Source organism: Battus philenor, unplaced genomic scaffold (assembly GCF_028537555.1).
Source record: "Battus philenor isolate CCGP_79_NKW_IND1 unplaced genomic scaffold, ilBatPhil1.0.hap1 SCAF_3, whole genome shotgun sequence".
Taxonomy (NCBI): Eukaryota; Metazoa; Arthropoda; class Insecta; order Lepidoptera; family Papilionidae; genus Battus; species Battus philenor.
The window spans coordinates 2,032,734-2,047,580 of NW_027181693.1; the positions used below are offsets into that span (position 1 = coordinate 2,032,734).

Below are 14,847 nucleotides of genomic sequence, written 5' to 3' on the forward strand. Positions count from 1 at the left end.
AATAAAATAAAAGAATATTGGGTGAAGTAAACCGCATGCTGTTCCATAGAAAACATTACAAACGTATGCTTTTATTTATTAGAGTTACAAGGATATTTATACACTGGTGTGAATAAAATCGTCGAAAGTTTCCATAGTTGCGCGACGCATAAGTTATCATCCTGTTGCACTTCAGCCGTTGCTTAAAGTCCGTCTTTAGTCAAGAAGATGATTTTTTTGGCAACGGTCGAGATTCGCGGGTTCGCAAGCGGATGAAAATATAAAGGTACTTGCTGTAATTACAACGATATCATGTTTATCTTTTAAGCTCGGTTAAAAAATTTACTATACCATGAAATGATCACTATAACTGTGACGTTCAAATTATATTAATTGAAAAATGAATAGTTATCATTTACTTTAAAATAATTTTTTTGCAGTAGATCAGTTCTTATTAATTCTTCATCAAATATATCTCCACAAATAAAGTCTAGAAACATTACGTTTTAGGAGGATCTTTACGTAATAGTTACTGTTTTCTTAAATGTCAAAAAGTGGTGTGTTCTATACATTACCATGTGATGTAATGTATTTGTAACTAAGAATTTTACAATAAAAACGTTATCATAGAATGGGGTTATTAAATCTTAATTACTTGTAGAAATTCTGACTCAAAATCTTTCAAATAATTAATATATACCCAACACCTCTATGTGTAGTCTTTTCTCGCTGGGATAAATGTTTTTTTTTAAATCTACTCTGTACTGTCAGTGTCACTGTCTCATGGTGTTTAACGTCTAATAACTCATTAATATTTTGTTCAACAAATTAATAACTGCATATAACCCTCTTCAAAGAAAGTATTTTACAATGCCTGAGGGTGATAGTGACAGGGTGCCGGAAAACGGCTCGGCCTGCGATTCAGATGTGAATGAAAATGAGGATAATCACTCGGATTCAAACACAGGAGTGCTTAAAAAGAAAATAAAAAAACGTGGAATTGTTTACTTATCAACAATACCTCCTTTCATGAACGTTGCTAAGATCCGTGAAATATTTACACAGTTTGGTGAAGTAGGGAGAATATATCTTCAGCCAAGTACAAGTAAGTGCTAAGGTTATGTTATAAATTTGATCCTAGTTATTTACCATTGGAAATGTAATGTAGATGTTTAATTTATTGATTTTATATTTTATAAATACATACTATAAATAAAACGAAAAATTGAGAGGTCCTAATTTATTTTGAAACATCACTAAATCAAATTAATGATACTTAATTATAAAATAAATAAAAAATAATTAGCAAAATATAACGTGAGTATTGTCTATTTTCTAGAGCCTGGAGAGAAAAGAAAGCGTGTTCCTAACCAGTTCACAGAAGGATGGGTTGAATTCCAAAAGAAAAAGATTGCAAAGCAAGTGGCAGCAAACCTGAATAACACAAAGATAGGTACAAGAAAAAAGTCCCGTTACTATGATATGATATGGAATATTAAATATATACCGAGGTTCAAATGGGTGCATTTGAGTGAGAGATTAGCATATGAAAGAGCAGCCATGAAACAGAGGCTGCGTGCTGAAATATCACAGGCTAAGAAAGAGGCCCATTACTTGCAGAGCAATGTTGAGAAGAGCAAAAGGATTAAACGGAAAAAGGCTTTGGAAAACTTATAACAATAAACATACAACGAAATGCTTGTTTTATTTTCCACCATCTGTTACACTTCTGTGTTATGTATGTAGAGGTCACCATAGTTATTTCATAAAAAAAGTAATAATAGGTTGTTTTTTTAAGTTTTCCTGTGAATAAATTTTTATTTTAGGTCTGATTTTAAATTTCACAAACCTATAAATGCCATGAGGTTAAAACCCCAAATCATATTTTTCAGTATATTTTGTAATATAACTTATAACAAAATAGAGCACAGAAACAGGTGTATAATATATACTAATTAGTAAAATATTCCTGTGTTCTCATTTTGTGTATTACACAGTATACTTTATTGTTCTACGAATAAATTAAGATGTATCATAATTTTATCTGATATCAAAAAATTGTTTAGTTTATGATGGCAAAAATAATATTGATTTTGTCTTAAAAATCACATTCTTTTAATTACATATGTAAAGACATACATGTCAGAATATATTAAAGAAATAATAATTGAATGAATTGCTTCATATTTTATTATTATACCTTATGGTTGTTGATAAGCTGATTCATCTAAGAGTCCTCTTACTGTATTGTCCCTTTAGAGTTTTTTTTGGAGATTTTGGCTTGGGGGTTATATTGACAGTACCAACTTAAAAGACAAAAATAATTATCTTGGTTTTATTTGCTTCTATTAAATTATAACGAAAGTAACTAACTTAGCCCAAAAGGTTATGAAATTGTAGTGGCAATAGCAGGTCTCATAGCATACAAAACTGATTCTGGAGTGGAAACCACAGATCAGCAAGCATAAACCTGTTAAAGTTGGTGGATGCAGACCACTTCCAACAGGTTTCATTAGAAATATGTGGCCTATGTTTAGTAGTGAATGCATTACAGCACAAATGGTGATTGAAATTAGTACTTATATAGATGTACAATATTAGGCTGAAATTTGTCTGTAGTATATGAAAACATTATTTTACAAAACCAACACCTCTATTTATTATTTCTTCAACTCTCATTCTTTGGTGGGAATTCAGAGGGTCAATGGACAGTTTTTGAATGTACCGTCGCGGTGGGATCTTGTGTGATAAGATGCCTTGGGAGAACTCTCGATGCACTCTAACACCGTCTAGAGCATTAGGTTGAAGTCGTTCGAAGGAGTGAAGTTCTTTCATGAACTGCTTATGCTGAGCTACTTTTGCCCAGTGGTAGCGATGGCGGCAAACAACTAGACTAAAAGGAAAATGAGATTTAGTTTATTTCTAATTTAAAAAGGTATACATATGCCCATACCAAATTACATAGCAGAGGCAATAAAACAAGAGCATCGAACTTACTAAGCAAGAGATAATTTTGTATAACTAGGATAAATGCTGACATCTGAGCGTGCCAACTCTGGAAATCCAGGGTAAAGAGGGACTCTTCTTATCTTTTCAGCTGTAATGTCTGGTTCAGTTGATGCCATCTCTGATTGCAAGATGTAGTTATATTGCACAACAATTACATAATTTCCAATACAACAACTACTTCCAAAATGTTTCCATGGTAACAAGTTATTGTCTTATCAATCAGTATGCACTTAAAATATATGATGGAATGATTATAGTTGCCATTTATATATTTTTTTAATACTGTCACTGTACTTTATTAAAAACCCTAACATTTTTAAAGATTTCTTTTTAGATGATGAACGCCGACTGCAAGGCATAAGCCTCCCTCAAATAACGCCCCAACGACCGGTCTTGCGCTTCCCGCATTTAGCGACATCCACGAACTAACTATGTCGTCGGTTCACGGATTTAAGTTTTTACGAAAAGGTCCAGAAGCTAAACATACATATCAATGTTTTATAAGTTTTTTAATCATGGCAACATAATGGTTTTTAATAAAAAAACAAGCTTATTACTGTATTGGGCATAAAAGAAGATTTTTGTAACTGAAATTATTTCAGAATATTGGACAATGTGCACTTGTGGATAAGATAAACAAAAATAAGATAAGATAACCAGTTTATTCATACAGCAATAATAATAATTAAATAGGTCTACGTCTGAGCAGTGCGGCAATAGTTAGGCTCAGATGGATGCATGTATCACTATTGTCGGTTTCCCCTTGTATTTACACAGTACAGCGCTTCTAGGATGTTGCAGATACGGCTGCGATCCGACTCTTGCACACACAGTCATTAAATTGATTCACTATCACTGAACACATTAGTGATTTGTTGGGGTTCGCACTGTAGCATTCTAACACCTGAAAACAAAGTAATGTTATCATAAATTTAAATCATTAAATAAATATTGAGATATTTATTCTGCAGGCAAGCACATCATATATCAAGAAAAGTCAACTCTTTGAAGGATTGTTTGTGGCTCTCAATAAATGTACATGATTTCCCTTTTTATTTTTGTGTTATATTTAGAAAATTACTGAGAAGTGGTGTAATGTGAAGCAAAATAAATGTTATATTTCAATATTAAAATTCCATATTTTCGATTTTTAGTTGTATGTTGTAATAATAACTTAATTTTGGTGGATTTTTGTGATACCATACCACATTGTATATCTTTTAAATATTTTAAATTATTTAAGTAATTTTGTTTAGATACAGGTAAGGGAGGAATAAAAAAACTATTGCGGGCATTACAATGATTTTATCATTGGTTATTATTAAGACATTAAATCTATAATTCATAACTTTGAAATACTAATAGAAATGTTCACTAGTACTATTAATAAATGTAAAGTAATAGTTAAAATCTGGATAACCATTCTGGAGAGGAAGACAAACAACCTTGTTAATAAAGTCCTCTTCCAATTGGTCTTATTGAAATTCGATGGGGAAGGCCTATATTCAGTAGTTGTATGCAAACATTGGCATAGTAACAAAAATATGTTGCTCTTCTAATCATTACCAAGTTAACTAAAATGAATCATAACCTTAATGGCTGAACATGATATAAGATTCCTTGCAGAGACCATGGACAATCGAACATGTTTAAGTGTTATCTTTGTTGGTTTCTTAATAGGCCTCTAAGGAGCTTTCTTTTACAACAAATTATGCATTATAAAGCAGACACTTCCACATTAGAATAGAAAGTAAGAAGTAGGTTGCCTTCTTCTTCTTTTCAGCCGATAGACACCCACTGCAAGGCATTTCTACAATCTAACTATGTCATTGGTCCTACCTATCTATGCTCCGTCTACTGGTTAATGATCGCCACTAGAAACGTTTCCACCTCATAAGAGCCATTGTTTCTATGAGCAATGTGCCCCATCCACTGTCACTTCAAACAAGCAATATTTTGAACTATGTTTATGACCGTTTTTCTGTGGATCTCCCTATTAACGAAATCAATATTGCAGCTAAACTACTTATGCCTTGATAAATAGTGAGTAATATTTCAGTTCATAAAGATCCATGTGGGATGACTTGTAAGTAACATATTCAGATGGCAAAGGCTTAGGCTGTCCACTGTCCCGATTGGTCTAATGTTTTGTGTTTATGTTTAAGCATTGGACTCTCGTCCTAAGTGCATAAAGCAGTGATCAGAAAAAGTGGAGTGATGTTGGTAAAACATTAATACCCATCTTTAACAGGAAATAAAAATTGTCAAAATAGGTATGCTAAATTTCAAAATGTGGATAATTTCATGAAGAATTCTTTTTAAAACTTAAGAGTCCCAAAGCCATATTTATACATAATGTTTAACATATTTACACATGATATATAAGAACTACAAATAGACATCAAGTGTCTGTGGGTATTTCTCATGGAATTGAGTTGGCTTGAGTAAGGTTAACCTTGACACAAAATAAGTGCAAAATGGTGTGATTGCAAAAACCAGCCCGCAGAGACAAGAAATACAAATAACATTTTATCTTAGCTTTTCTCTAGATGTTACAAAAGTATTGATTCTTTTATTGGCAACTGAGTATGATATAACAATACACTCTCTGTGATGTCTCAAAATTTAGATAGTAATAAATTTGCAAAAGATATTAAACTAAATCTAGTAAAAAAAATTGATTATAATGTGTAATTTTCAAATGAAAATTAAGCTTGGAAATGAATTGCTCTACTTCAGTGGCTACAAAATAAAATCCATCGGAGCACTAGTTAAGTTAACAATGCCTTAACAGAGGACTTCAATCTGATTCTTGTCATATCAAATTATGCTTTTCCAGCATTCTTCACATGACAATTAGTGAATGTAAATAACTCTATGTGGATAATATGACTAAATGAATGACATTACCTTAGCTTTTTCTTCTTGGCATGGTGGTAATTTATTAGCAATTTTGTCTCCTTGTACCATGTTGAAAAGCTCATTAGCTTCCTTCAATGTTTTCTGATACTCCACTTGCATGTCAACGTTTATCTTTTCGTGTGTTCGTTTCAGGTTTTCGATCCTCTGTGCCCAATAAGCTTCTTCTGCTGCGTAGTCTTGATGTTTCACTGATTCGTAAATTGGGGGAGGGGCGTACTGAATGGGGGGTGGCAGTTGCGGCTGTTCTGCTTGCTGTAAAATCAAATACATGATTTTTTAACAAATTAAATAATAAGCTTTCTGGTATTGTTTTTAGAATTTACTATCTAGTTATGAATAGTTACTGGTTTAAAATATCCTTAAAATTAGCATCTGTGTTACATTTGTTCATTCTAATTAAGAATTTTGTTACTGTCACATTGTACACTAATACCTCAAGTGAAAAGATTTAAGAATATAAAGATAAATTAAAGGTTTTGTTTTTCACATTAACACAGAGTGCTTGATTGTTATAACTTTAAAAGGGTTAATGCATAACTCATTTGTTGTTAGTTAATGCATAGTGCACCCTATCTAAAAAGTCAATATTTTAATAAGTACTATATACACGTGATAGTAAATAGGTATAAAAGCTTTACAAATTTTTGCATCCATATTCAATCACCTTTTACAAAAACTCATCTTAAATTTCTTAATTATATCAACTCTCAAACTGTTTTACACTTGTTAAGTATTTATAAGTGATATAAAATAGAAAACCACAAAAAGCACATATAGCTCAACTTGAAGAAATTAAAGAAGTTATCAACTATTTTAGTTCCTTTTTCTTACACCAAGAAAGGCTTGTAAATTCGACGAAATCCAATTGTAAACTATATCTCAACTAAGAGGATGGATCGGTCATTGGTTTATGTTAATCTTCCTAATTTTAATGAATACATAAACGTCATTAACCTATATACTTTTAACTCGACTCAGCTGGCAAAAACACTGAATGAAACGTCCTAAACCAAAAACGCCTTGTTTATCTTATAACAAGACTGAAAGAAAATTTAATATTTTGTTTTAGTGCTTCGTGACATTGATAAAATTATGTAATGAAGAAACATAATTACTTTAGCAGTTAGCTGCGCCTGTATCCGGTCGATTGCTTCTTGAGAAACTTGTATAGCGTTCTCGTTATCTACACTTAGTTTTCGCGTACTTTGCGAGCCTCCCATCGTAAGGAATATCTAAGTTTTCACGTAATTTCATCGGCAAACGCCGTCAAAAAGACATCTTTGACATATCACGCACTGTTTCAAATTTTGTATTGTAAAATTGTCCATGATAATTTCCACAGATAACACTTTTCATAAACTCGAATTCAGTTAAACTACATAAAATTAATTTTCAAATTACCTTTGTTTTTCACAAGCAAAATAAGAATAAAAAAGTTGATAAACCTATTAAACATACAAATTAAAATAAATATTTTATTGTTGCAGGATTTAATTTTATGCGTGTATACTACAACAAAGTATATAATTTTAAAAAGTATTTATGATATTAACAAGATGGCGCTTTATCGTATTATTAGTCGAAGTAAATACCAGAAAAATATCTAGAAGGAATCACCCGTAACTGTAATTTTTCAATTATATTCGGAGGAATATTTTTCAATTGTTTTGATAAGCGAAGGTCCTCCTACTTTAGACAAAATATTATAAGTAGTCAATATTACATAACTAAATTCCAAAAACTATAAAGTCGGAAGTAGGTAAGTTTACCATAGGTAAAGGGGTAGTAATAAATAATAAAACCCTTGTGTCACTGATATTAAACAATTACTGAATTAAGTTGTTAAAAAAGTAAAAGCATAGAATGAGAAAGAATTTTCTAAAATTTTGGATATAATAACGCATTTTTATATTATATTGATATTATTTGTTAGCTATGGATTTAAAATTGCCAAAACGTTTCCTTTTGTAACAGCTGACATATACTAAAAATATATGTCTTTTTCATTTACTTTGAAAAGTGCATTTGAAAAAGAGCTATTTATTCTGATCATTAAAAATAGTATTTTTTTAATTTCATTAATTTTATTATTAATGTCCAGTTTTTAGACTGTCATAAATACCAAATATTTAAAGTTAAGTACGTTATAATTAGGCAGACAACACGTGTAATAATTTTACTATAGATAGTGTCCATTTTCTGATATTTTAAATGCAGATTTTTTATACATTCAAAAATAGAAATGAACTTAAATAAAATATTATTACATTCACAGCGATGGATTTATATATAACTTAAGAGTAATATCATTTATTATCTGCGTGTCCAATTATGTCATAACGATTTTTTCGTAAACTTTTGCAGGATATTTTTCTTCTTGTTTTATTTTTATTAAATATTAATGGTTAGTTTAGAATGATCCTTGATTATATACTAACGGCGGGTCATTGACTGGGCTCATCGCAATTTAATATTTTTTTCCATTAAAAGACTGTCATGTTTTTAAGTTTTAATTATAGTACTGTAAAACAAGAAGGCGAATACTAAATTCTATCAGCGTTTATATGTAGGATCGTAGTAACTATTTTCAAATTGTTGTATTTTTATTAAAAAGTAATTATAAAAATATTGTCAAAATTTGTTTTAAAATTTATTAAAAATCAGCAGACAAAAAAAAATGTCCATATTTTTGTAGGTTATGTGAGACACGCGAATGATAATTTGTCATCTGACGTAGTAACATAGTCACGATTTACAATTCAATTCGGGCTATACATTTATGTTAAATGAAATTAAAAATTGCATAGATTAAGATTACTAACAAAACTGACGACTACTGCAATAGTTTTCTCACTTGTTTGAAAATTAATACTCATGACACATTTTGTAATCAAAGCTGTTTGGGGGAAAGAAATTTATTATATGTTCTTTAGGCTTCATAAGATTAATAACTCTTTTGTGGGTAACCGTGTAGTGTACAATACACACCCGCTTAATGTCTTTCAATTAACTTGTAATAAATTTAAGGAGGTCGTTAAACAAAAACTTGTAAAAAAGACCTTTTATAGTATGAAGGGTTTTTAAGCCATAATCTTGTAAAACTGACCACAAAAACAACTGAATTTATTGTGGGCTCTTTTCAGATCATAGCGCATTTGGATCACTTGTATCTTTATAGTGAAGGATGCCATTTAAAGGCAGTTAAATCTCATTCTAGTTTCTATTAAACTAAGCTCTTCTAGAATTTATTCCAAGACCTATACATGTTATTACTATAAACGATCCTGTGTAGATAATATTATGCTTATATAAATAAACGGTGTAGCTAATTTTGGTACGAAATGTGAAAGATATTTTGGCGTGTCGAAGTCTTTATTCGTTCGCGGAACGTTCGCAACGAGGTGTCCGGGGCGGCGGGACGGCGGTACGACGGGGCGGCGGGGCACGGCAGGGCGCTGCGGGACGGCGGCGGGGTGAGCGGGTACAAAAACTGACCACAATGGGGTTTAGCATAACCGGTCCGGCCGGTCGCAGCCTCCGCCGCTATCATCCCGCGCCCGATGTACTTTCTTCTGTCTGATCGGTGCGCGATACGGCTCGCCAGTCAACTGTATATAAATATTTTCACACTAATCTTCAAAGTGGAAAATTCATAACTTTGTGATTTCGAATAAAATTACTCCATAATTAAAATGTAATTAAAAAAACATGTAATTTTAGCAATGAAAGATCAATGCATAATTTTTAATTACATAGTGTAGTAGTATTATTATATAAAAATATGGTTAGCAAATGAGTCATATTAAGAAATACTTAGCATTATTTAGCAGACATTGCTTTCAAAAATATATTAAAACGAATAAATTATTATTCATTCACACGGTCATTTTGTTTTTTGTTTACTTTTCAATATTTAAGAAAAACAAGAAAGAGTTATCTTTCAACATGAAATATTTAATAGTCGATAATGTTGTATTTTAGAAAAAAAGGTAAGCCACCAATCGCACTTAACGTCAAAACGACCACAGAAAAGTTGGATGATTAAGTCTGAAAATGTTAAAATACATAAGCCTCCAAGAGTAAACGCAATTGTTGATCCTGGTAACATGATCTCCAATAAAAAGCGTGGATGATTTTAAAAAAAATTGTTAAAAGTTTTTTGTCGTAAAAAGTATTGGACTGCGTGCCGGAGCGCGCCACTCGACTGTAGGACGAGCCCATTGCTCTTCATACCAGCGCTCCACGAGACCGATTCGTCGATACTATCAGTTGCAGGCCTCCAGTACAAGTTAGGCATTCGATAAACCCACGCCAAATTAACTCTTAGCACACTGCACACAGGGAATAAAACAGCGTATAAATGATAATTAAAACTTTTGTTCAACCGCAAATTGCCTAGCGCTTGAGACTAGCGTTTACGAAATTATTCATACGATTAACATTTTCTGTGGTTTTAAATACTAGTTATCTTTAAATATCGGAATCTGTACTATGTATGACCATTGTTGGGACAATTGTTAAATTCAAATTCAAAATAACTTTATTCAAGCAGAAATTTTCACGCATTTTATAATCTTTGATTATTTTAACAGTATAAGTAATAAGCTTTATCTGACTTGAAATGCTGATCTGCTGAGAAAAGCCGATCTTAAGCACAGTAGTTTTTTAAAAAAAATGAAATTTAATAATATTGGATATGTATTATAATATGGAATTTCATTATAATACATTATGAGGGTGTTAAGGATTGACAAATACAAACTTTTAGAGTTTATAAGTTCGAATTGTTAATTTAAAAATTGTCAACACAAAAAAAAAAACGAATGTCAAATTATTGAGAAATACAACTATACCGATTGTCTGGTGTGTTTTAATATTCGTAGCTTTAAAATAAATAGAAATTAGAACCGTTCATTACAGAGGGGTAAATATTCAAGGTTTTAATTAATGCCTATATTTCGGTTACGAAGTTTCCATGTCCGGACATAAAATCGAAACCGATATGTCCGAAACACCAAAATCAAAATTACGTTATTACAACAGACAAGATGTCGAATAATCTTTTTATCGAAAATATTTATTATATGTATTATGGTATACATATTTATGTATACCATAATACATATAATAAGGTAAGGTGAATTTTTTTATTTATCACGTTATTTTATGTCTCATAAATACGACATAAATATTACAATATATAGAAGTATGTACATGACGGAAGACAGCTAACGGTCTTCGATAACATATTGGCAATCTATATGGAATCTGTAGGGATGTGTCGACTTGTACGAAAAAAAAAGTTTTCTATGAGGTATTAAAAAAAGATGTCGCTGACTACTAATAATAAAAATATTCATAAATTGATAAAAAAATTCTTATTGAACCAAATAACCGGTGTTATTGGGAATCTATGGGAGACATGTCAATCAGCGGACTTATTTCGTCGGCGTAAAATTTTGGTTTCTGTCTCCGCTTTTGAACAATGGCGATATTATACAGGGCGATGACACAAATCACAATCAATCAGTTACAGATGTAAATAGTAACTTATTACAACTTTCCTAGACTTTAGTTATTGGTTTGTTGTGTTTCAATAGAAAATATAAATAAGTAACATATGTCAAAGTGGTCATAATGATTGGACTCACAGATTTTTTCTGACAAATGAGCCAACCATCAACTTTTAGGCTTTGTAACCAATCACCCAGTATACATTCAAATACTTCTGTATAATCTGTTTATTCTTATAATTTTTTTTAAAATAACGCATGGCTGGATCATTTCGATTTAAATCCGATTCTAATTTTGATTTAAAAATGAAAAGTGTAAAAAAATACTTTATCTTTAAAAGCTATATGAGTTTTGATTGTATCAACAATCTGATAGAATTAAAGAATACAATCAGAATCTTGAGATTGAATACTCTCGGTTTATTGATACAATCAAATTGCGCGTCTTATATCTCTCAATAAACATGTTAAAGCTGTGGGCGGTGGTGGGCAGAGATCGTTGCTCTTTGAAAATGCTTCCTGTATTTTGATCGCGTACTTTCCACGAATTGTTTTAAGATATAAGATTTTATTTGAGTGCGTTCTAGACATTCCTTCCAACAAGTTTAAATTTTAATGCTCTCTCTGAGTTACGTAACTGTCACAACTGTAGTATATTAGTATATAGTATATAATATGTAACACGTCATGGCATGAAATATGTCCGCAGTCTATCCGGAATGTGTCCGAAGTCTGTCCGGAGATAGTCTGGAACGTGTCAGGAGTCTATCCATAACGTGTCCGGAGTGAGAAATTTCGATGTAACATATTTTTAGGATTTGGAATTGATATGGGTTATTGTAATAGCATTTTGAATTCCCTGTTTTCTGAATAAGCGAAAATGCTTGTCACAACATATAATTTATCCCTACTTATAATAAAAAGACATGCGATGCGAAACGATAAACCGATGACATGAATGTGGAAATCATTTATTTACCAATTTTCTTTACATTAATGAAGATAAATGTAAAAAGATTAAACAAAATGGCCGTTACCTTCAATTGATCTGTATCCGTATTATTGTAACGCTTTATAAATATTTAATTATAAACACGTGAGTTTTATAACCAAAAAATTACTTAGCAATAGGCTTTGTCTATGGAGTTGTAGTTTGTAATATTGCTTCACAATTAACCGCGATCCGATAGCACGCGAAATAGCTGCTTTAAAAGCTATTTTTAATATGTTTAGATTTATACGTTTTCTTTGGTCTAGACTAACATAGTTAACCGGTGAACGAAATGTTCTAAAATAATAAAGATTGAATTTTAATTATTAATAAAAAATTAGTAATGGAATCAAGCAGTCTGTATCCTTATGACTGTAACATTCTACAATATTTAACTAAAATAACTTGAATTTTATAATCAGATAATTTATTCGTTATATGTTATATACACGGCGCTAAAGTTTTTATAAGATAAATAACCGCGATTCGATCATATTTTGTCTATGGGAGTGATACTGTCAACTTGTGACCAAACTTCTTTTAATTAGTAAAGATTTATTCCTTTTATCTTCGTGGTACACTTTTTTGCTCTTAGATTTCAGTTTTGAGAGATAACCTCAATATTACTATTGTTTGACAAATATAATAATTTTATAACTTCTGCACATTGTAGTTCATGTCGGAGTCTGGATATTTATTTTCATATTTAAAAATAAACATCAAGTAATAGAAACACGTCATACATTTCACCCTGCAATATGGCGGAATGTGGGGTGTGCGATAACCACAAACCGCGCCGAACCTAATTCCAGCGGCGGAATTGGAAATCAAATTACAATTTCAAAATCCACTTGTAGCTTCGCTCAATCAAGTTAACACAATAATCTACCGTGTCAGCTACACACACCCTGTTTGAAAAGGATGGGGCCCGAATTATATCTGGAATATTATTATTTATATTATCATTGTTATTGCAATCAATAATTTTAATTTTTTAATTGAAATTTTAATTTTTTTTATTCCAAATGAATTTTCTAGAGTTACGATCGTTATACGATGTATGTATGTAATACGTTACGAGTTGTAAATGTAATATAAAATGTCATACAGTTGTATTAGAATAGTGGAATTTTGAATTATATAAATTTTTAAAAGTAAAAAATAGCATTAAATTTATTTTGTTAAGTATTAATTGATTTTATTTAATTGCATATAACTATTAATAATTCGTTCATGAATCCATAAAATATTTATATGTAAACTTGACAAATCAAATATATGAGTTGTTAATATCTCCCAAGGAAACTCTTCCAGATATCCTGTGTTTAACAATGTCATTTAAATTTTATTAATATTCTTAACCATAAATACTACATTATTACTACAATTAGCAGCAATTTTAGAATATATACTCAATGTATCATTTACTACTAATTAGAGATGATATACTCTGCCAAAGATATCTATGGAGGGATATATAATAATCACCACGCTTGGCAGGTGGGTTGGCAGCAGAAGACTGCTGCTATCCTCTGGAGATTTATTTGTGAGTAGTGGCAATCCTATACAATTAATGCACAAATTGTGAATTATTTAAGATTTTATTCCGGGAATTGAACAGTGATCTACGATCGCAAGTATGTCTTCTACCACCAGACTACAACTGCATCAACGTAATATTGTGAAGGATAATTTTAAATAGCTTTTTTGTAAGTCACAGGATGTTAAATTGGAGTCGTATGCAATCCTTTGTGTAGGCTATAGTTAATAATAATACTTGTGGAATTTTTCGGACGTCATTCCGTTCGGTTGGTATCGAACAACAATCGATTTCCTACCTGCTCACTCAGGTTCCGACGGTGGACTCATCTTCTCACCCTTGTACGAGAAAGAAGACATTAAAAAATATTTCTCAAAGCTACCTTGCTAATCCGTTATAAGCTTTAAAACAATGCCATAAGGTTTAAACGCAGATATGGTTAGGTTTTTATTTTTTTTTCTCATCCAAAAAAAGTAACCAGTCATCGAAATTATCTCGGGCTAAAGGTACAGGTGCTTGGTCGAGTGAAAAAGGAGACGAAAAAATCGAATCCCAACAATTAATACAAAAATAAGGCTCGGTATAGAATGAGCGTAAATGGAACCATAAAGATCGTAACGTATTTTATATTAGAGGTTTTCAAAGTTGCAATAAATTACGTATATTATTATTAGCCATTGTTAATTTATATGAAAATTACAAAGTGTTGTATATGATTTGGTGTTATACAGGTTAGCGTTAATTAAATTTGAATACACCCAATCAATCTAATCAAATTATTATATATTAAAATTAATTATTGTATATTATTTGTATGAGACTTTGTACTGTCTGAAGTATTTGTTGTCACGCATTCAAATAAAGAAAGTAATTAAAATAACACATTTCAGACG

General features: G+C 31.1%; 2 protein-coding genes across 2 annotated transcripts; one reads left to right on the forward strand and one right to left on the reverse strand.

Annotated features, from left to right (window-relative positions):
- The first annotated feature begins 755 nt into the window (after positions 1 to 755).
- Positions 756 to 1,688, forward strand: LOC137926554 (uncharacterized). The gene is made up of 2 exons (XM_068770195.1): positions 756 to 1,084; positions 1,319 to 1,688. Exons 1-2 carry the CDS (start codon positions 850 to 852, stop codon positions 1,654 to 1,656), a joined length of 573 nt encoding a protein of 190 aa, XP_068626296.1. The 5' UTR covers positions 756 to 849; the 3' UTR covers positions 1,657 to 1,688.
- A 1,943-nt stretch (positions 1,689 to 3,631) lies between these two features.
- Chchd3 (Coiled-coil-helix-coiled-coil-helix domain containing 3) lies at positions 3,632 to 7,204 on the reverse strand. Its single transcript, XM_068770722.1, has 3 exons — positions 7,026 to 7,204; positions 5,899 to 6,162; positions 3,632 to 3,892 (listed from the first exon to the last, which is right to left on the reverse strand). The coding sequence occupies exons 1-3, from the start codon at positions 7,128 to 7,130 to the stop codon at positions 3,776 to 3,778; spliced, it is 486 nt and encodes a 161-aa protein (XP_068626823.1). The 5' UTR covers positions 7,131 to 7,204; the 3' UTR covers positions 3,632 to 3,775.
- Between the last annotated feature and the right edge of the window lie 7,643 nt (positions 7,205 to 14,847).

What these genes read in the sequence shown, in the direction of transcription:
- LOC137926554 (XM_068770195.1), top strand. Translation starts at nt 850, where the DNA reads ATGCCTGAGGGTGATAGTGACAGGGTGCCGGAAAACGGCTCGGCCTGC. An exon ending in ATATCTTCAGCCAAGTACAA is followed by an intron (nt 1,085 to 1,318) that starts GTAAGTGCTAAG and finishes TCTATTTTCTAG; the next exon opens with AGCCTGGAGAGAAAAGAAAG.
- Chchd3 (XM_068770722.1), bottom strand. Translation starts at nt 7,130, where the DNA reads ATGGGAGGCTCGCAAAGTACGCGAAAACTAAGTGTAGATAACGAGAAC. An exon ending in AGGCGCAGCTAACTGCTAAA is followed by an intron (nt 6,163 to 7,025) that starts GTAATTATGTTT and finishes TTGATTTTACAG; the next exon opens with CAAGCAGAACAGCCGCAACT. An exon ending in GCCAAGAAGAAAAAGCTAAG is followed by an intron (nt 3,893 to 5,898) that starts GTAATGTCATTC and finishes CTTTGTTTTCAG; the next exon opens with GTGTTAGAATGCTACAGTGC.